Raw genomic sequence first — 21,220 nt, 5'->3', positions numbered from 1 at the left:
AGCATCAAAGAACAAAGGTTATGTTGGATGTGCAGAGCGGAATTTAATGGAAAAAGAAAAGGATAATCACATACTGTCTTGTTAAATTTGTTCCATTTTGTCATCTTGGCCTCAGTTTGCTGTTGGCTTGCATATTTTCATTATATTTCTAAGTGAATAAAATCACAGGAGAAGGAAATCATGATTTTTCCAAAATGCCAAAAATTACAAGAAGAGTAACTAGCATGAGAATAGAGAGGCTCCTTATGTGAAGTCGTATTTTACAGTGTCTGGGTTCAAACTCCATGAATTCCAACCCCAGCTCTGTATCCAGGGGCATGTTGTTTAACTAAGCCTCAGTCTCTTCATTTGTCTGATAATAGTAAGATCTACATCTCGTAAGTTCATTGGAAAGATTAAAGGAAGCAATCCATGAAAAAGCTTAACACCATGTAAACTCTAACTGGTGTAAAAATTTCTGTTAGATTTTAGGTGAGAACAGTATGTATTCCCTACACTTTCATTTTCAACTGCGTTGACTTTTTTATATCACACCACAGCAATCATTTTCTAAATTCAGCTATCACTTTCAGTAATCAAGAAATTAAATGGTACTTGGCAAATTCTAGGTAGGAAATTAAACAAGTTCACTTACTATCAGATGAAATTCATTCCTCTCATCCATGAAACTGGAGCTGGCCCCTTCAAAACTCGAGAACTACCCCAGGAAAATACAGAGAACCTTGTATGTCCAATTGCAGGTGAATCCATGAGAATTGTATGCACTGCAAACTTCCTCTTCATGCTCCAATTCTCACTGATGGGAAAACTAAGTCACTTAGAAGGGATCCACCCTGAGAGAGCAATATAAGATTTGATTCAAAAGCTTCTTTTCAGCTTGATTGTTCTAACATATAAAAGAGAGACCTGTGAAATACTGGAGGAAAAAAATCAAAAGAATGTGTAATTTCTTGCAATCCCAATATCTACAATGTTGCCCTCTGTATTAGTCCTAGGGCTGCTGTGACAGAGTACCACCCACTGAGTTGATTCAACAACAGAAACTTACCATCTCAGTTCTGAGGGCTGGAAGCTAGCTTTCAGCTGGGCCACGCACCCCACGAATGTGCTTATGAGGATCTGTTCCAGGCCTCTCTTCTAATTTCTGGTACTGCCTTGGTTTATGGCAGCATAACCCCAATATTCACGTGGATTGATATTTCTCTGCGTGTGTGCTTCCCAGTGTGCATGTCTGTCTCTGTGTCCAAATTTCCCCTTTTTTTTTCTTTTTTCTTTTTTTTTTTTTTTGAGACGGAGTCTCACTCCGTCACCCAGGCTGGAGTGCAGTGGCACGATATCGGCTCACTGCAACCTCTACCTCCTGGGTTCAAGTGATTTTCCTGCCTCAGCCTCCCGAGTAGCTGGGACTACAGGCACGCACTACCATGCCTGGCTAATTTTTTGTATCTTTAGTAGAGACAGGGTTTCACCATGTTAGCCAGGATGGTCTCGATCTCCTGACCTCGTGATCTGCCCGCTTTGGCCTCCCAAGGTGCTGGAATTGCAGGCATGAACCACCGCGCCTGGCCCAAATTTCCCCTTTTTATAAGGACACCAGTCCTGTTAAAGTAGGGGCCCACCCTATTCTAATATGACCTCATGTTTAATTACATCTCGAATGAAACTATTTCCAAATAAGGTAATATTCTGAGTACTCGCTGTTAGGACTTCTACATAGACCACTCAATCCATAATACTCTGCAACGTAGGGGGTCTGGAAAAATAGTGTTCTGAGACCGGGGATTTTTTTTTTTCCTCACCTTCATTATTCAGTGCACCTGGTTCACACAGATTTTTATCCTGAAGAAAGACTCTTGTTTGATAAGTGTTTTTAATATTAAGAGTATATCTCAAGGCAAAAAATTATATATTTTTTAATTCCTAAGAAATCTGGTTTTTATATAAATCAATACAAAATAAAAAAATTTAGGAAATATTTACGTTTTATGGAGGTCATTCAGTGATTTTTTTTCTCTATGAACCCTAAAAGAACATATCTTTTGCCTCATAGAAGTTCTAAATTATAATTTTTTTCCACCCAGTTCTATCAGATTATCTGAAGAACAAAAGTTTTTGAGACTGCCAACTATTTAAATCATTCCTCGGACTATCCAAACTGCCAAATAATTAGAAGCTAAACAAACAAATGAATCAAAGCCTTATCAATAAAGTCAGCACACTGCCTTAAGGTTTAGATAAAGTCTAGAGAGGACTGTGTAAGAACACAGGCTATAGAGAGATGAGACCTGTATCCTGTATTTGAATCCTGGTATAAACACTGACATACCAGTTATATTAGTTTTCTATTGTCACTGTAACAATTACCACAAATCTAATGGCTTAAAACAACACAAATTTATTATCCTAAAATCAAGATGTCAATAGAACTACATTACTTCTGGAGGCTGCAGGACAGAATTCATTTCCTTGCTTTTTCCAGCTTCTAGAGGGCACCTACAATTTGGTGGCTTATGACTCCTTGCTCCATCTTCAAAACCGGCAGCTCTCTCTCTCGCATTGGTCTCCATCCTCATATCTCCTTCTCTGGCTCTGACCCCCCTAACTGCACTTTATAAGAGCTCTTGTGATTACATTGGGCCCACAGGGATCATCCAGATTAATCTTTCAGTCTCCAAATCCTTAACTTAATTACATCTGCAAAGTCCCTTTTGTCATGTGACATGTCAAGGTAACATATTTACAGGTTCTGGGGATTAGAATGTGGGCGTATGGGGCGGGGCGGGGGCATTCTTCTACCACACCAGCTGTGTGATTTTGGACAAGTTCCTTAATATTGCCAAGCCTCAAGTTTCTCATATGTTGAATTAGAATACCTTTTTCACAGGAATGTTACATAGACTAAACAAGGAAACATTCATAAGCACTTACCATATTGTATATTTTCAATAAATAGTTTTTGTAATCATTTCCAACCTCATATATCTACAGTTTGCGTCAAGCATGAATGCTTTCAGTAGAGTCTTCTAGTAGCAATAAATACTTATTTGCGTCATGACTATGCTTATAGTGCTGTTCCAAGAGCTTTAGATAAGCACTTCATCCAATACTTTATAAAGCAGTTTTATCCTTATTTTAGGTGGGCAGAGTTAAGGTTCAGAGAGACTTTTTTTTTTTTTTTTTTTTTTTTTTGAGATGGAGTTTTGCTCTTGTTGCCCAAGCTGGAGTGCAATGGCATGATCTCGGCTCACCGCAACCTCCGCCTCCCAGGGTCAAGCAATTCTCCTGCCTCAGCCTCCAGAGTAGCTGGGATTACAGGCATGTGCCACCACGCCTGGCTAATTTTGTATTTTTAGTAGAGACGGGGTTTCTCCATGTTGATCAGGCTGGCCTTGAACTCCCGACCTCAGGTGATCCGCCTGCCTCAGCCTCCCAAAGTGCTGGGATTACAGGCATGAGCCACCGCACTCAGTCAAACTCAGACAGTCTTAACCACTGTCCTGTGCTGCCTTATTTTATGCACAATATTCACGGAACATCAAGACACCAAAATAGATTAGCTGAACTAAAGTCAAGAAGACAGGACAAAGTGCTACAAGCGTGACTGGCAAAACATAGCCTGCTCAGAAGCAACTGAGCTGGAAATCCCCCTGCCACAGAAATAGAAGTGAAGTCAATGACATCCTCTGGCAATGGGATCCCACAGCCTGTGAAGCTGTGAGTGGTGACTGGCATGTGGTCCATGAGAAAAGTCTGCATATGTGACAATAAGATTACACCCAGAAGGTATTTTATTAGATCTACACTAACACACGCATACACACACATGTGGATACACACATGCACACACTTTTCACGTTGATTGTAAGAGGAGATTATCCTTTGTGCTCCCTTTTTTTAGAGACAGGGTCTTACTCTGTCACCCAGCCTGGCTCAAACTTCTGGGCTAAAGCAGTCCTCCCACCTAGTCTCCCGAGTAGCTGAGACTACAGGTGATAGCCATCACTCCTGGCTAATTTTTTTTTATTTTTTTAATTGTTTTGTAGTGACTGAATCTTGTTATATTGCCTAGGCTGGTCTCAAACTCCTGGCTTCAGGTGATCCTCCTGCCTTGGCCTCCCAAAGCTCTGGGATTACAAACGTGAGCCACCACACCTCACCAGTTGGTGCTCTTAATTTAAGCACGCAGATACTGAAATCCAAAACTTCATGTGCCTGAAGAATCTTTAAAATAAGATTTAAGAAATCAGCAGAGCAGACACTGCCTACCATACCAAGGCTGTCTTTGAAGCATGTGTGGAGCAATAAGATTCTTACTTTTAAATCTTAACTAAAGGACACACACATGCTAAAATGTGATTTGTCTTTCTCCAGAGAGTGAAAGGCTGCACCCACCCTTCTCTCCTTTTGAAAACGTACTCTGCAGGGACTTTCCCAGCTTCAAAGCTGGCCATTTGACCTCCAAGCCACCTTCTTCATCAGCTAGGTAACCAATGAGGCCTTTTGTGTATGCCAAGCATTTGTTTCACATTTGCAAGAAAAAGAACAAAGGGACAAAGAGCTCAGAACAAATACAGGAAGTGCCTAGGACACTTTGGAGGGGGAAAGAACCTTACTGAGCCAAGTTTGAATTCACAGTTCACCCTTTTAGTAATTCATTTATTCTGAATGTGAGAAGAAGATATAGAATTAAATTAGTACTTGCCAGCTGTTATTCCATAACAAATGTACTTCCTATGTTCAAGTAGACAATTTTATAATTTGCTTCTAAAAGTCTAGGAGCAAGTGACTAACTCTTAATTGTTTGGACAACTAATAAAAAGATGTATATGGCATTCTATATCCTGTCATCAATTTCCTTTCCTCCATTATAAGGACATCACCTTGGGTCTAGACTCCTTGCCAACGTAATAGTAATCTGGAAATTTCTATTTGACCGTTCAGTGGATATAAAGTGTGAGGCATTCTTGCCTGTTTTGGCTGTCTGCCATGCTTACATTTTAGACATAAAGCCAGGCAGCTTAGTTCTGAATGCCACTTCTTTCCCTCCACATTCAAGTACTTCCTAGCCACAAAACATCCCTCCTATCTCAGGGCATCTTAGCATTGGGAAATGGTTCCCATTGCCTCAGGAAGATTCTGTTGAGATAAGCTGACACTTTCAGGCCACCTTATGATAAATTTACTTCATAGGATCCTCTGTAGAACCAATATCTTTGTCTCATCTTCAGTTTTATTCCCAGTAGCATTTTCTCTTTCTGTCAGTGTATGGATCTGATTCTTGTCTCAAATAAAAAGGAACAGTGAAAATAGGAGAACATCAACAACAACAACAAAAAGGATAGAAAACATCACAAATTGGCTATAAAAGAATGGAAATCACATTTATTGAGTACCTATTGTATGCCTGGCACTTTACATACATTAGATCATTTAATCTTCATCTTATCCCTAAAAGACAATTAATTCCCCATTATGAGGAAACTGAAACTTAGAGAGGTCAAGAAACTTACTTCGAGTCACACACTAAGCCGTGACAGAGCCAGATGTTTCCACTTCACCAACAACATCCAACCACTGTGACTTGGAATTGGAATCAGAAAACAAGATTATTAAGAGTAAAGTTTGACACACCGTCCTAAAGATCCCATAGGAATGGTTAGCTCATGAAGTCTGTGCACTACTAAAGAAATCCGGGTTTTGAGTTCAATGGAGCCCGGGCCCTGCCTTGAGTACAAGGGAGAAGCAGACAGAAGAGTATTGAGACATCAGCAAAAATCCATCCCCCACCTAGAGGAAAAGCTTGGCGATTAAAGAGGAGTGCTGCCGTCATTGTTGTAGACTGCCACAAAGGGTTAATGCAAGTAGTTTCTTGGTCTTTCTGTGGCTTTCCTAAGGGAGCTGGGTGAAGAGATTCCAGGCCAGGAAGCCACCCATCTTGCTCAGAAGCTAGTCTCTCCAGTGTGGTGCCAGGGCCAGTGAAACAGCAGGGACTGGTAGAGAGGTAGAGCTGTAGGGACCTTCTCTAATTTGAATTTTCTATTTCTCACAATGAGCTAGTCAAACGCTGGTTACGTGCACTGTAAAAGAAAGAAGAAGCTAAGGTTATAAAACCTGCTTTTTTAATTCTCATTTGCCTAATTTGCATTTGAACAAGTTATTATTTCTGCTTTCCTTAGAGTATTTAATGCAATGTAATCAACCTGCTAAGAAGTAAAAGTGTAACAGTTTTATAGTTAGTTACATTGAAGTTTAAATTTGCATACTAAACAGCAAAGGCATTAACATGTGTACCTATTCATCAACTATGGATTATAAAATACCTCTCTTGGGTGAACCCAAATAGGATGGCATTTTCTGATTGAACTGCTTAATTAAATAAAAGATGATTAAACAGCATTGCTTTATACCCTGTATACTTTATTGTTTAAAATTAAAACACAAAGACATTCAAAACCTTCACTAAATCTCTGAATATGATAGATTGACTCCTCTCTGGGAAACTGCAATTTAAAATAACCTTCAGTATAAATAAAGCAAAGCAATAAAGTAAATAGCACCTGAACTCAGATTCAGTTTGATCATTTTAATTTCATTCAAAGCTTCATCATTGCTGAGACTGGTCTAAGTCCTTTCTTACCAATTTGTGCCATACCAAATATAAGAATAACATGCAGCAAACATCCCAGTCTAATAAGCTGTCTCTATAAATCAATGATGAGCTAACTTAATTTTATTCTAACCTATCTTACAAACATAAAATCTTTCTGTACCCAACTGAAACCTATTTTTAAAAAATAATTTCAGAGTAGTAAATGGGCTTATCTTAACCTCTTCCATTTCTGGTAGTGTTGACCACTGGCTTAGATCTCCTCGACCTGAGTGAACCAGTCTCTCAAACCCAAACCAAAGCCAAGAAGTCAGAGCCCTCATCAAAAACCTCATCCCTCAAGAAAAAGGCCGATGGATCTGACCTCATCAGCACGGATGCTGAGCAGAGAGGCCAGCCTCTCAGAGTCCCGGAGACTTCATCCTTAGATCTAGGTAAGGCAATCGCTTTTGGCTATGGATGCTCAACCTTCCTCTGCTGGTGTGGATACAAGAGGAAATTTCCACTAATGGCATTAAACAGAGAACAACGGGGTAGAAAAGGCATTCCATGGTGGAAACTGGACGGGACATAGCTTCTTTTGAGCTTGAACTGTATAGCAATTGGGGAGCTCAACTTTGCATAACTGATTGATTCATTTATTTATTCAACCCACAAATATTGAGTTATAGATGGGTGCTGGGTGCCAGGTTAGGCACTAAAGTTACAAATAAAGATAAAATGTGCATCTTGCTCTGTAGGAGCACTCAGTCCAGGACGAGAAAGAGGGACTTGTGAGTAACCAACTCTAATGCAAGGCCCAGGGGCAGCCAGATGAAACAGTATGTAACAAACGTGTTTGGGAATACATGCAATACAATAATAACAGCTACCATCTGATGGTGGGTTACAATGCCTAGGAACTACAGTATATTACTTACATATATCATCTCATTAAATTATCACAACTCTTTGAAACATCTGAGGAACCAAGTTTCAAAATTTAAGCAATTTGCCCAAGATCTCATAGTTTATAAGAGGAAGAGCTGAAATTTGAGCCTAGTTCTAGTTAACCTCAAAGCCCATGTTTTCCACTGTAGTCTGCCTCCTCTGAGAAAGGACAGCTTAATTCTCAGCTCCTGGAATCAGACACATTAAGCTCTCCTTTCTCAAGAGAAAGAACAGTGACAGGTATCTTAGAAAGCCAAGAGGAACATGAATCTTCCCTGGCTGTGACTGACTGCTGTGTGTGTATGTATGTATATGTGTGGGGAGGTGAATATTGTATATACTTTCATAAGGAGATCATATTCATAGCTTATCCATAAGGCTGTGAGGAATAAATGGGATATATATATGAAATCACTTATACTATGATATGTACATGTTAAGTGGTCATGAATTAATTTATTCATTTGTTCAGCAAACATTTATCTGAGTATCTACCATATTCCCAGCACATACTATGTGCTAGGAATACAAAGATAAATAATATAAGCTCTCTGTGCCTTAGCAAATTTACAGGCTAGTGGGGAGATAGAAAAATGATTAAATGATTATAATAAAATATTAACTATATGTAGCAATGAAAGAAAACCCAGATCAGTTACTACATGGGCCTCCTCATCATGCCATTTCCCCAGCCAGTGGGAGAAGGTGTCTTACATGAGGTACTATGTGAGCTGAGGTTTGAGGAATGCATAGGAATTTGCCAGATTCAAGATAGATCAGGAGAAAGGTGGGGAGAACAGGGCAGGATATCACTGGTGCAGAAAGGAAAGGGATTCACACCCAAATAGATAAACACGGAAAGATGTCTTTTTAAGTAAATATATGTATTTCAATAGTACTCAAGGATGGTAGAATAGTGGGAGAAAAAGACTGAAAATCACTAGTGGTGAGATCATAGGAATCCTTGGATGTCATGCACTTAAGACTGGGGGAGGAGGGATGATGTTTAAAGGGTTCTGCTAAGAGGAATGACAGCAACAGTTCCTATTTTAGAAAAATCCTTCTCTGGTGGATTTATGGAGAAAGGAATAGAGGCAAGGAGACCAGTACAGAGAGCCAATAGTGACAAGGGGGATAATGAGAAAGAGAGAGACAGGTTCCAAAAAATATTAAAACAAGACTTGGAAACAAAGATAATATGTATATGTGAGCAATGGGGACATGTAGAACGTGCCAGGCTCCATAATAAAAGATGGAAGAGGGGCAGGAGTGAACTAGAGTTCAGCTTTGAACCTGAAACTATGGGACTTCTCTGTGGATACCTCCATTAGACTGTTAAGTATATAGGTCTAGAACTGGAGAAAAAGAACTGAGTAGGAAATGGAGATTTGTAAGTCAGAAGCCTGTGTATGAATGGATATTGGAACCATGGGTGTAGATGAGCTCTCCCAGGCATAGATTGTAAAGAAAGGAAAAAGAACCAAGCCATTGTTCAAATTAGTGGCATACACAGGAACCCTTCTCCCCTGCCATCCCTCTTTGAGGTCTGTCTTTGAAGGGAAATTTTATAACTATCTCTACTATTTCCTCACCATCTAGGGTTATTCAGTTGTACAAATAAGTTAATAACATTTATAGATTTAGATAAAAATATATTAATACATTGATTAGGTGCAGTGGCTCATATCTGTAATTCCAGCACTTTGGGAGGCTGAGGCAGGAGGAGTGCTTGAAGCCAGGAGTTTGAGACCAGCTTGGACAACATAGTGAGATCCCATCTCTACAAAATTTTAAAAATTAACCTGGCATAGTGGCATAAGCCTGTAGTCCCAGCTACTTGGGAGGCTGAGGCAGGAGGATTGCTTAAGCCCAAGAGATTGAGGCTGCAGTGAGCTGTGACTGCACCACAGCGCTTCAGCCTGGGCAACAGAGTGAGACCTTGTCTTAAAAAAAAGAATATATTGATATATTACAATATAACACAATAAGCATGCAAATGATGAACATTTGTTTCTTTGCTTCTGAGAAAATGTCCTATGAAAAAGTTGTAAAAGTACTTAGTTTAAAAGCACCTTTAAGAATAGCAGTATTATTCACACTAGTAAAAAGGTGAAAACAACTGAAACCCATCATGAGATGAATGGATAAACACAATGTGGTATATACACACAATGAACTTATTCAGCCTTGGAAAGGAATAACTTACATCCTACAACATGGAAGAACCTTGAAGATATTGTGCTAAGTGAAGTAAACCAGGCACAAAAGGACAAATACAGGTTGAGCATCCCTAATTCGAAAATCTGAAATCTTCCAAAATCTGTAGGTGGAAAATTCCACAGCTGACTTCGTGTGATAAGTCACAGTCAGAACTTTGTTTCATGCATAAGATTATTTAAAATACTTTATAAAGTTACCTTCAGGCTATGTGCGTAAGGTGTGTATGAAGCATAATTGAATTTCGTGTTTAAATTTGAGTCCCAGCCCCAAGATATCTCATTATGACATAGGCGAATATTCCAAAAACCAAGAAAAAAAATCCCAAATTTGAAACACTCCTGGTCCCAAGCATTTTGCATAAGGAATAATAAACCTGGATTGGAGGATTCCACTTGTATGAGGTACCTACGGTAGTCAAATTCATATAGACAGAAAGTAGAATAAAAGTTACCAGGGTTTGTGGGGGAGGGGGAATGAGGAGTTCGTGTTTAATGAGTAGAGTTTCAGTTTGAAATGATGAGAAATTTTGGAGATGAATAGTGGTGATGGTTACACAACAGTGTGAATGGACTAATGCTACTGAATTGTACACTAAAATATGGTTTAAATGGTCAATTTGTTATATATTTTTCACCATAGTTTTTAAAAAGAAGGGGAAAAAAGACCTTAGAGAACATCAACTGCAAATTGATCTTTTTTTTTTTAGACAGAGTTTTGATCTGTTGCCCAGGCTGGAGTGCAGTGGTGCAATCTGGGCCCACTGCAACCTCCACCTCCCAGGATCAAGCAATTCTCCTGCTTCAGCCTCCGAAGTAGCTGGGATTACAGGCATGCACCACCACACCCCGTTCATTTATTTTTTTGTATTTAGTAGAAACGGGGTTTCACCATGTTGGTCAGGCTGGTCTTGAACTCCTGACCTCAGGTGATCTACCCACCTCTGCCTCCCAATATGCTGGGATTACAGGCGTGAGCCACCGCCACCTGGCCTGATCTTTTTATAAACTAAAAAACTGAACCCCAAGATTGTTTCAGTGGTTTATTCACAGCCACACACCTGTTAATAAGAGAGAATCCAGCCAGATTTTTTTTATCTGTAAGAACTAATACACAGGGATAAAATGGTTCCAGCATTCCCTTGGCTGTCCTCATTGCCTCCTTTCTCTCTCTCCCCCATTATAAATTCCCTCCTTTTGGTGAAAAATTACATGCTTTATTCAAAAGCTATGAAAGCGTTCTGATTTATTCCCACCTCCTTTTAACACTGAAGCTCATCTCTTTAAAGAAAATTTCTTTCTGGAATCATGCCAGCAATGCCCCAAGCCCCCGCTTTAGCCAGAGACTGATAGAGTAGTGCTCCAGATGTACATTCTACACCAGATCGCACAGGCTCATAAACAAGATTCAGAATGTACACAGATTCAGAAATAAATTCAGATCAAACAACTTGATTGCTTTAACTGTAAAAGCAATGCAATTTATCTTAATAGGAGATTTCTATTTAGCTGCACAAGTTTTAATTTTTATGCAACATTGAAAAGATACAGGTTGATCTTGGGGCTTAGGAACATCGGTTGAATGAAGCTCCCTTGGATAAGATTTTTCAATCTTAATTAATCTCTCTTTTTCTCTCTGCACCACATGCTCCACCCCACCCCACTACCCCCTCCACACCCACCCCACCGCCACCTGCCTCACCTGCTTCCTCTGTACTTACTAGATATTCAAACACAACTGGAAAAATGGGACGATGTTAAGTTTCATGGAGATCGAAATACCAAGGGACATCCAATGGCAGAGAGAAAATCATCCTCATCTAGAACTGGATCAAAAGAGCTCTTATGGTAAGGTATTTTAATACCAGAAAACGGCCATTTATATATCAACTTTATGAGTGGCACTGAAATTGCCAATGAGTTAAGTCAATCCAAATACTTGGCATCACATGTAACCCCTATATAACAATACCAATTACTGTGGCTTCTACCAACTGGAATTATTTCATCTCAGCTGTCAAAAATTAATGCAACTCAGTCAATAAGCATTTTGAGAGATTCATAATTCAACGTTGTTAATAATGTTCTGAATGTGTAACTGTGCTGATTAGTAAAAATAGGTGTATATGTGTATATTCATGAGACTATTCAATATATTAAATAATAGTTAAATTTTTGCAGCTATGCAGGTACCTTTTTTGGTTTGCTCAATCATCCACTATCAGATAATCAAATAATTAAGAATAATGCATGGATGCTTATGAGAAAATCTGGCCACCTGAGTTGTACCATATTTTTGAAGCTTCGTAAAGGGCAGTGTCCAGCTTCCATCTCCTACTGCCCTCCCACATCTCCACTTATCATGACATTTCAAATTCTATATAAAGATAAAATCTCTCCTGAGACACTTTTTGGGAAGTTTCTTCCCCCACCAAAAAAAAAAATCATAATTTTTTTATGCAACAGAATTTTCTGTAACAAAAATGGTACTGCATTTATTTACTTTTTGCCCATAATTGAACTGAATTTTTAATCGAAGATAATAACACCTAGCAGCCTCTTACATTCTAAAAGTGGCCATTATAATAGAAATACATGAAACTTATCTCTATCATCAGAATTTTGATGAGAGCTTTGACGTCATGGCTTTCAATGATCCAAATTACCTAGTTTCTTGGCTGGATTTATAGCTTAACTTGTTTCTTGTGTACATTTAATTTCCTTAATGCATCCCTTATAGGTCCTCAGAACACAGATCTCAACCAGAACTGAGTGGTGGAAAAAGCGCCCTCAACTCTGAGTCGGCTTCAGAATTGGAATTAGTGGCTCCAACTCAGGTAACAAAACTGATTATTCAATGAACACATCTTTCTCTATATACAGTGTATAGCATAAATGTTTTATTTTCATTTTGTACAAAAAGTTTGAAGTATTTTTTGTACATTGCGTTTCATGTGCTGTTTCATTCAGTAGCTATCTCAATGCTTAAAATAGCTGAAATATAGGTGTGTGTATATATATATATATGTATATCTACACATTTGGCTGGAAAATGTGTTAATGAATTCACTGTGTACTTAGCAGTTTTTCCTTGTTCTACCATTTACTGTTCTATTATTTTGTAATATAAAATCTGTTCTACTCTGTTATTAGCACTATTTACATAACAGAACTCGATAGAGAGGAAATTACATCTTGAGTGTTCATTCACATCTATGCCCCGTGGAATATACTACACATTGGTACCCTGACTGTCACATTAAAATAAATGTCATGCTGAGAAATATATTATTATAGTATTAGGAGTCATGATGATGATGATAAGAGCTACTATTTATGAGTGCTACTAAGTATCAGGGACTTTACATATGTTTTTTAAGTGTTATATATAATACTCAAATAATCCTGTGAATTATTATTAACCTCACTTTAAAGATACTCTTTAGTCTCAGTGACGTCAAACACATTTTCCTGGGACACTCAGCTAAATCACTGGTGGAAGTAGGGTGTGACCCAGGTCTGTCTGTCCATTACTTGAACGTTAAGTCCAGTTTAGCTAGCTGTTTTATAACTAGTTATCTCCTGTGATTAAGACCATATCTCCTATGGTTCTAAGAAGGCCAAAATCAGTCTCCATCTTTTCATTCCCTTGAACACTTGTAAAGGCCTTGATCTAAAACCACAAAGATATCATAATTTGTGTGCATCCAAATTCATGCATTCTACAATCTAGTTGAGATGAGAATCAGTGTTTAAGGAAAATAAGTGTAATAAAATGAGCAAGAGAAATTTTCTTGAGCTTACTAGATGTTGAAACCAAGAGGAAATATACTATCTGAGGTGAAATAAACAGATAATTATAATAATAGCAGATATTATTGAGTGCTATAAGGACTTCTTACATATTAGCTCATTTTTTTCTGTTAAAGAACTCGATCAGGTAAGTCCAATTTTATAGACAGTGAAACTAAGTTACAGTGAGCTGAAGAAACTTGTCTGTGGACCCACAACTAGTAAGTGGCAGAGAGAGGTAGGAGACAGACAGAGAGGAAATCTTCAGCAAATAGAAGGCCTCTGGAAACTTTTCTAAGCCACCAGCAGCGCCCCCTACAAACACCCGACCCTCCACAAGAGAGGACGATTACTGCTCCCAGATCTTAGCTGGGAAACAAGTCCACTAACTTCCTGAATAAATAGCCCTGCAAACCTCAATGAATTGTAAATGTAGCATGAAAATGTAGTTTTTTCCTTGGTGCTCACTCTAAATGTATTTTTAAAAGGAAATTTATAGCACTGACCATATCAGAAAAATATTTCTTGATAAGTACAGTAGAGATTTAGGCTCAGCTAAAGTGATTGGTACGGTTTCATAAACTGGAATTCTTGGAACAATTTAATGTAGCAATAAAAAGTTTGTTTCTAAAGCGGGTGAGACTTGGCATAGGTAGGCTGTTCTACAAGGAGCTGAGGTGGAAGATCAGCTGGTGTCCCTGATTGCCATAGAGACCCAGGATGCATTTATCTTATTATTCCAGTGACTGCAACTCTCCTGCTGGTCGTCTGATTTCATCCCACCAAACTGTCCTTCCTCTTACCCATCAGTACACCTTACCTTAAACAAAGACAAAGTGCTTTAGAAAATTTTCTATATTGTCTCCAAAACATAGTTTAAAATGCACCTGAGAGTTTTCTATCTGGATAAATCTTAATGAATCCTTTTAGAGAGTTATCAATTATTGTAAAGAATTTACTCTTTATTTGTTTTTTTTAAAACATTGCACGTTTACTTATGCAGATTTGCCTAAACTAAGGAAATTCATAATCTCCTAGTTTTAATTTCAGCCTATGGTTAAATTAGGAAAATTTCATGAATTTGGGACTTAATAGATCTGAAACACCAAGTCACTCAAGCAGCAGGAGAATAACCTGATCAATCTACTTGTAATAAAAGACAAAAAGATGTTAAAAGAAAAATCTGGCTGAGCACAGTGGCTCATACCTGTAATCCCAACATTTTGGTAGGCCGAGGCAAGTAGATCACTTGAGCCTAGGAGTTTGAGATCAGCCTGGGATACATAGCAAAACCTTGTCTCTACAAAAAACACAAAAATTAGCTGGGCACGATAGCACAAGCCTGTAGCCCCAGCTCCTCAAGAGACTGAGGTAGAAGGATGACTGCGCCCACGAGGCAGAGGCTACATTGAGCTAAGATTGAGCCACTGCACTCCAGCGTGGGAGACAGAGCAACACCCTGTCTCAAAAAAAGAAAGAAAAGAAAAACCTTAGCCAAATTAAACTTAACAGAGTTACTGAGCAAAGAACAATTCACGAATCAGGCAGCCTCCTGAGCCAAAGTAGGCTCAGAAAGACTCCAGTGAAGCTAGGGGGAGGAAGATTTACAGAAAGTAAAAGGAAAGTGATGTCTAGAAAACTGAAGCGAGGAGCAGAAACAGCCGTATTGATTACAGCTTGGCATTTGCCTTATTTGAACACGGTTTGAACAATTGCCCCACTTTGATCAGCCAAAACTGTGTGATTGGCACAGGAGTAGGTTACAGTTTGTTTACATCTCCATTTAGGTTATGGTTCACTATGTACAGAGAAATCTTTAGGCTGAACTTAAAATATGTAAGGAGTTGATTTAACAATATAATGTTAGAAGCATAAATAAATATTTTGTCTATGAACCACTTATATAGATAAAATCATGAAGGTGGTAATAAAAATTCACCTTAAAAGTATAACTTAGATAGGGCCAGGTGTGGTGGCTCACGCATGTAATCCCAGCATTTTGAGAGGCCAAGGTGGGTGGATTACTTAAGGTCAGGAGTTCGAAACCAGCCTGGGTAACATGGTGAAACCCCATCTCTGCTAAAAATATAAAAGTTAGCCAGGCCTGGTGGCACATGTCTGTAGTCCCAGCTATGCAGGAGGCTGAGGCATGAAAATTGCTTGAATCTGAGAGGCAGAGGTTGCAGTGAGCCAAGATTGTGCCACTGCATTCCAGTCTGGGTGGCAGAGCGAGACTCAGCCAAAAAAAAAAAAAAAAAGTATAACTCAAATGGTTCACAGGAAAATCAAGGAGACGTTTTCTTCTCTCTCAAGCCAACATAAATTATATAAGGCAGTGACCCAACAGGTGAAGACCTATTTACAAAATTCCTTTAAAAATTGTATTTCAGAATCACAAAGAAAATGGAAGCTCACATGTGAAGAACTAATGTTTTCAAATTTTCTTTATAAGATGAGGAAAAGGAAAAACATAGTCTAGCCTCTTTCAAATAGTGTTTTGAATGCTGTAGGGATAAAAGGAACTTTCTTTCCACCTCTGGAAGTTTTGAGAATTTGAGTCTACAAACCAAACTGATTAACAGGAGGAAAGGCATGCAAACAGATTGATGTGGAAGCATGTGGAGAGTCACACAAAGTATGAAACTCAGGGAAGGGCCAGATGCTTGGAGCCTAAATATCCTCTTCATAGAGGAAAGGGAAGTAGGGAATGATTTTTAGGGGAAATGAAGGGGCCTGAAGAACAGACAATAGCCTTGTAACTGTAAGAGGTTCATCACCCAATGCAAGTCAGTTAGCCAAGACACCAAGTTGCAACAGAGAAAGAGGTTTGATCACAGTGTCACCCAACAAGGAGATGGGAGGAAACCTCAAATCCATCTCCCCGAGGAGTTTGGGGCTAGGATTTTTAAGGGTCTTGGAGTGGGCAGAAGTGTGGAGATCATTAATTGGTTGAAGAGTGCAGAGTGAAGCTACAGGACAGAGAGATAAAGAAGCTGTGTTCTCATGCTGATCCCATTCATCTGTGAGGGTCTTCAAACTGGTTGCTGGAATTCAGGGTCTGAAAAACATCTTAATGATCCTTAAACAAAAGCTTTATTATTTGAATGTCAGAGATCCTGTCTGTAGGAACGATGAGGGTATACATTGTCAGTATCTACTGCTATGTGACTATTAGCCACAAGCAAGTGGGACAAAGCGCAGCCTTATTTATGCTTAATTATCACCATATTTCTGTCCAGAACCTGGCATGCAATTCTTGTCAACCCTGTGGGGGAAGTTTCAGCCTGGTAAAGTTCATCTGAGTCCCCTTCGATCAGCCAAAACTCCATGATTGGCACAACAGTAGGTTACAGTCTGTTTACACTTCTATTTAGGTTATAGCTCACTATGTACAGAGAAATCTTTAGGCTGAACTTAGAATATGTAAGAAGTTGATTTATATAGATATCTATATATAACAAAAGCCATATTGGGAAGGCTGATCTTTACCATGTGTTATAATCCGTATTTCATTCTCAATCCTAAACCAGCAAGTCTGGGCACGCTGCTAAATTGCAGAAAAGTTTCAGGATCTTTAACTGAGTTGGTGTGGTGTCAACTTTGGTGTTCCTTCCTGGGAGTTCATCTTTTCTAAGGAGATTGCATTTCTTCTGGGAACTTCAGAGAAAGTCCCTACCTGTGCTTCAGGGGAGGTAGAGGGACGAGAGACAGGGGAATGGGAGAAGGTCAGAGACACCTTGGTTCTGAGGCTGCCTCTTTAGTTCAAAGTACCCGGCAGGTCCAAATGCCATGTTTTGGGGTACCATTTTTCTGAGCCCCAACCATACACTAATCAGAGTGACTGGAGGTGATAATAAATTATATAATCTCTGTGTTTTTAAGAATAAGGTTTCTTGACACTTACCCAAACTGTGTAACTAATATTCCCTGGAGTTAATTGTTTTTAAAAGTCATATATCCCGAAAAATTAGAAAACACTTGAAGAATTAAGAAAAACACAGAAAGTAATATAAAATTACCTTTCTCCACAAATAGGTTAAGATAGTGATTAGTGAGGCAAAAGAAAAATAATTCAGCTTCTGCTGGAGACTGATGGTTCAAGCCTTTTTGGATTTGGACACTTGGAAGGGGAGCTCCAAGACAGGCTTTTGCAGACCTCAGTTAGATTTTACTGGGATGTGCAGCAGCCAGCTCTCCGAGTGCCAAGTCACAATTTTGTAACTCACTGATTTTGCTGACTTTGGCACAGCAAATGCTTCCATTCACATAGTCTTAATTCCAAACCAGAACAATTTAAATGTTGGCAATATCCTGACGGGACCAAAGCCCTTGGTCCCCTAAAGGTTCATGAAAAACCACTGACGTGAGGCCGATTGATTAATAGGAGAAAAGGCATACAAATGTTCTTAACGTGTATACACAGGAGCCCTCGGAACGAAGACCCAACCCCCCAATGAGGTACAGAAGCTTATATACCATCTTGAGGTTGCAGAGAGAATATGGGCTCAGAGCATGGGCAAAAACAGGTTTTGGTTGCAGGACAGGTTATGGGAGGGAGAAAGGAAGAGGCTTGGCTAAGCAAAGGGGGCCTTATCATACAGATGAAGCCTCTGGCAGGTAGGAGTCTCAGAGAGAATAGCTGGTAAATGTTTCCTTTCAGTCCTTTAAAGGTGTCAGACTCTCAGTTAATCTTTCCTAGATCTGGGCAAAGGAAGTGCTGGTTGCATTAATACAGATTCTCTACAGATCTACAGATGCGAATTTCCCCAACAAAAGACAGCTTTGCAGGGCCACTTCAGATTATGTCAAAGAAATATATTTTGGAGTAAAACATTTTGATTTCCTTCAATCCCAAACCAGAGCAATTTAAACCTTAAGTGCAGGTGTGTTTTCTAAATTTCTAAAGGAGTAATGTAAAAGGAAATGCATGTTAGTAGCTGTTATTTATCGCATACCTACTTCCTATGTGTAATGAGATTATATTTTTATATATTATTTGAAATTCTTACAATAACTTTGGGAGTTAATATAATCCCCATTTCACAGAAGAAAAATACATCTTAGAGAGCAAAATTTTCCCCAGGTGACACAGCTAAAGAGGAAAGGATCCAGGATTCAAATCAACCCATTAGTTCCTAAAGCCTTTGTTATTGGGCTGGGTGAGGTGACTCATGCCTATAATCCCAGCACTTTGGGAGGCCGAGGCAGGCAGATCCTTGAGCTCTGAAGTTCAAGACCAGCCTGGGCAACATGGTGAAACCCCATCTCTAAAAAAAAAAAAAAAAAAAAAAAAGAAGAAAAATAAATAAATAAATAATAAAGCATTTGTTCTTAACTACAGACCACCTCCTTTCAGCCACATCATGCTTATCCACCAGAGATAATTCACAATTTCCCTTCTCACTGCAAACTCTGATTATTACTTACTTTTACAGGGTTGATATGATTAAGTAATTTTAAAGAATGTGTATCACTTTATTCCAGAATCTTTGTAAAACAAATTAGGATTGTCATCTGATTTCAGGCCATATGCAATTTTGTGCCTTCCTCTTCCAAAATGATTCTCAAGCCCTTACTTTTAGAAGTATTGATGGCTTCCGTTTCATTCCATTTCAGTTCAACAAATGTGTTTGAATGTCTACTCTCCGCAAGGCAAGGAAAAAGTTGGAAAGACGAGTTAGACTAAAGTTGAAATCTTTGTGTCTAACAGAAACAATTAGATATACTATCAATATTAATAATTTTGTTTGCTGGAATACAGTACAGAAGCCACTTCATCATGGCTTTTTCCCTCCAGGCCACACACAGTGAGTGATTAATGAGGAGAGAATGAAACAAAGATGGAAGTCAGGAAGAAAGAAAGAAGGCAGGCAGGCAGGAAAGAAATCTGAAAGACCACTTCCAGCACAGTAGGAAATCTGTACACAGTGGAAGTGGAAAAATAAGGGATCCCAACAAAAGAGGAAAACAACTAATCAAATTTAACAATGTGGAAGTAGCAGCTGAAGTTAATTAAAGGGCAGGAAAAAAACCCAAAATTTTATTCTGGATCATCTTTAAAACTAGTTTCAATAATAGTTTTTAGTTTTGCCTGATAATAGACTGTTCACAGATCAGCACTTATTTGCCTCAATGTTCTTCAACATAGAATTTTGTAGTTGAAGGGAGATGGGGACTATATGCTGCCATGCCTTGTACAAAGCTCTAGGAATTGGCTCCTTTACATACAAGGGACAGTTTTTGTGTGTATTTTCTTTTTTTTTTTTTTTTGAGACAGAGTCTTGCTCTGTCGCCCAGGCTGGAGTGCAGTGGCGCGATCTCGACTCACTGCAACATCTGCCTCCCAGGTTCAAGCAATTCTTCTGCCTCAGCCTCCCGAGTAGCTGGGATTACAGGTGCCAGCCATCACGCCCGACTGATTTTTTGTGTTTTTAGTAGAGACGGGGTTTCACGATGTTGCCCAGGCTGGTTTCAAACTCCCGAGCTCAGGCAATCCATCCCCCTCGGCCTCCCAAAGTGCTGGGATTACAGGCGTGAGCCACCGCGCCCGGCCGTGTGTTCTTTCAATGACAAATGTTTGTTGACTGTTTAAGAAAAAAAAAAAATCCTGAGTATTTCAATGAGGAAAGTGTTTAAATGATCTATTCTAGTATAAGACTCCAACTAGTCTCCACCAACCACTAAACAAAAGTACTCTAAAAGTCACACCTGATAGGCACTAACCAGAAAGATAATAATGAAAGCAAAGTTGTATTAAGCATGTACTATGTCCTATGTATGGTGTATTTACATGAATTGTTATAATCAGTCCTTATAGGGACTCGACATGTGAACGTACACTTTGCAGATGAAAATAGTTTAAGTAATTTGTCCAGGGTCACCAGGTAGTAGTAAATGGTAAACCAGGATTTGGCCTCAGGCAATCTGACTCCAGCGTATGCTTTTAATGACCATGTTATTCTGTCACTCAAGGTCTGCTAGTTGTTATATTTTTCTTTTCTACGGTTAAACAGATTCCTTTTTCTCCTCCAGCAACAATATAAAGGCAATTGTATGAGAAGCTATTAACAATGGCCATTGTGGTTAGCCAACAGAGTTTTGCTAGAACAACCACAGCCACAAATATAGTAATTTTCAAATTATAATTTTGATCACAATCACAATTTTGAATAAAGAAAATAAAATACAACATTCCTTTTAAGAATCTGTTAAATTCTTTCTTCTCTCTCTTTACCTAGGGCTTATCATTCAGATCAACAGTTAGGGGAACTTAATGCTTTCTTCTTTGGAGAGTGCAATATCCTGCAATCCAATTAAGTTAAACCAATTAAAATGCCATTTGTAAACCCAAGGTGTTTCCAGGAGCTTGCTATAGCTGTGGAGCATTTTTCAAAATCATGCAAAGGAGAAAAGAAATGCCTACATTAGAGTACATTTGCGAACTCCAGTACATTTGTGAACTATATACACATAATGCCAATATCTAGATCAGAGGTTCTTTGTGTAGTTCCCTAGCCTAGCACTATCAGTATCACCTGAGAACTTGTTAGAAATGCAGATTCTGGGCCTTACCTCAGACCTACTGAATCAGAGTCCCTGGGGGGTGGGGCCTAGCAATCTGCATTTTAACAAGGCCTTCCAGTGATTCCAGTGCCCACAAAGGTTTGGAAATCAC

At 39.0% G+C, this 21,220-nt stretch overlaps 1 protein-coding gene across 9 annotated transcripts in view; it reads left to right on the top strand.

Moving 5' to 3' along the window:
• The window catches only part of PEX5L (peroxisomal biogenesis factor 5 like), a 242,060-nt gene that overhangs the window by 148,927 nt on the left and 71,913 nt on the right, over nt 1–21,220 (top strand). For all 9 annotated transcript variants that reach the window (XM_003256510.4, XM_003256512.4, XM_003256511.4 and 6 more), the window contains 3 exons: nt 6,847–7,041; nt 11,478–11,601; nt 12,494–12,590. In XM_003256510.4, the coding sequence (XP_003256558.1) occupies nt 6,847–7,041; nt 11,478–11,601; nt 12,494–12,590 (416 nt within the window). The remainder of the gene's footprint in view (nt 1–6,846; nt 7,042–11,477; nt 11,602–12,493; nt 12,591–21,220) is intronic.

This window comes from Nomascus leucogenys, chromosome 11, assembly GCF_006542625.1.
Source record: "Nomascus leucogenys isolate Asia chromosome 11, Asia_NLE_v1, whole genome shotgun sequence".
Lineage (NCBI taxonomy): Eukaryota > Metazoa > Chordata > Mammalia > Primates > Hylobatidae > Nomascus > Nomascus leucogenys.
This window is presented reverse-complemented; position numbering and strand designations above follow the sequence as displayed.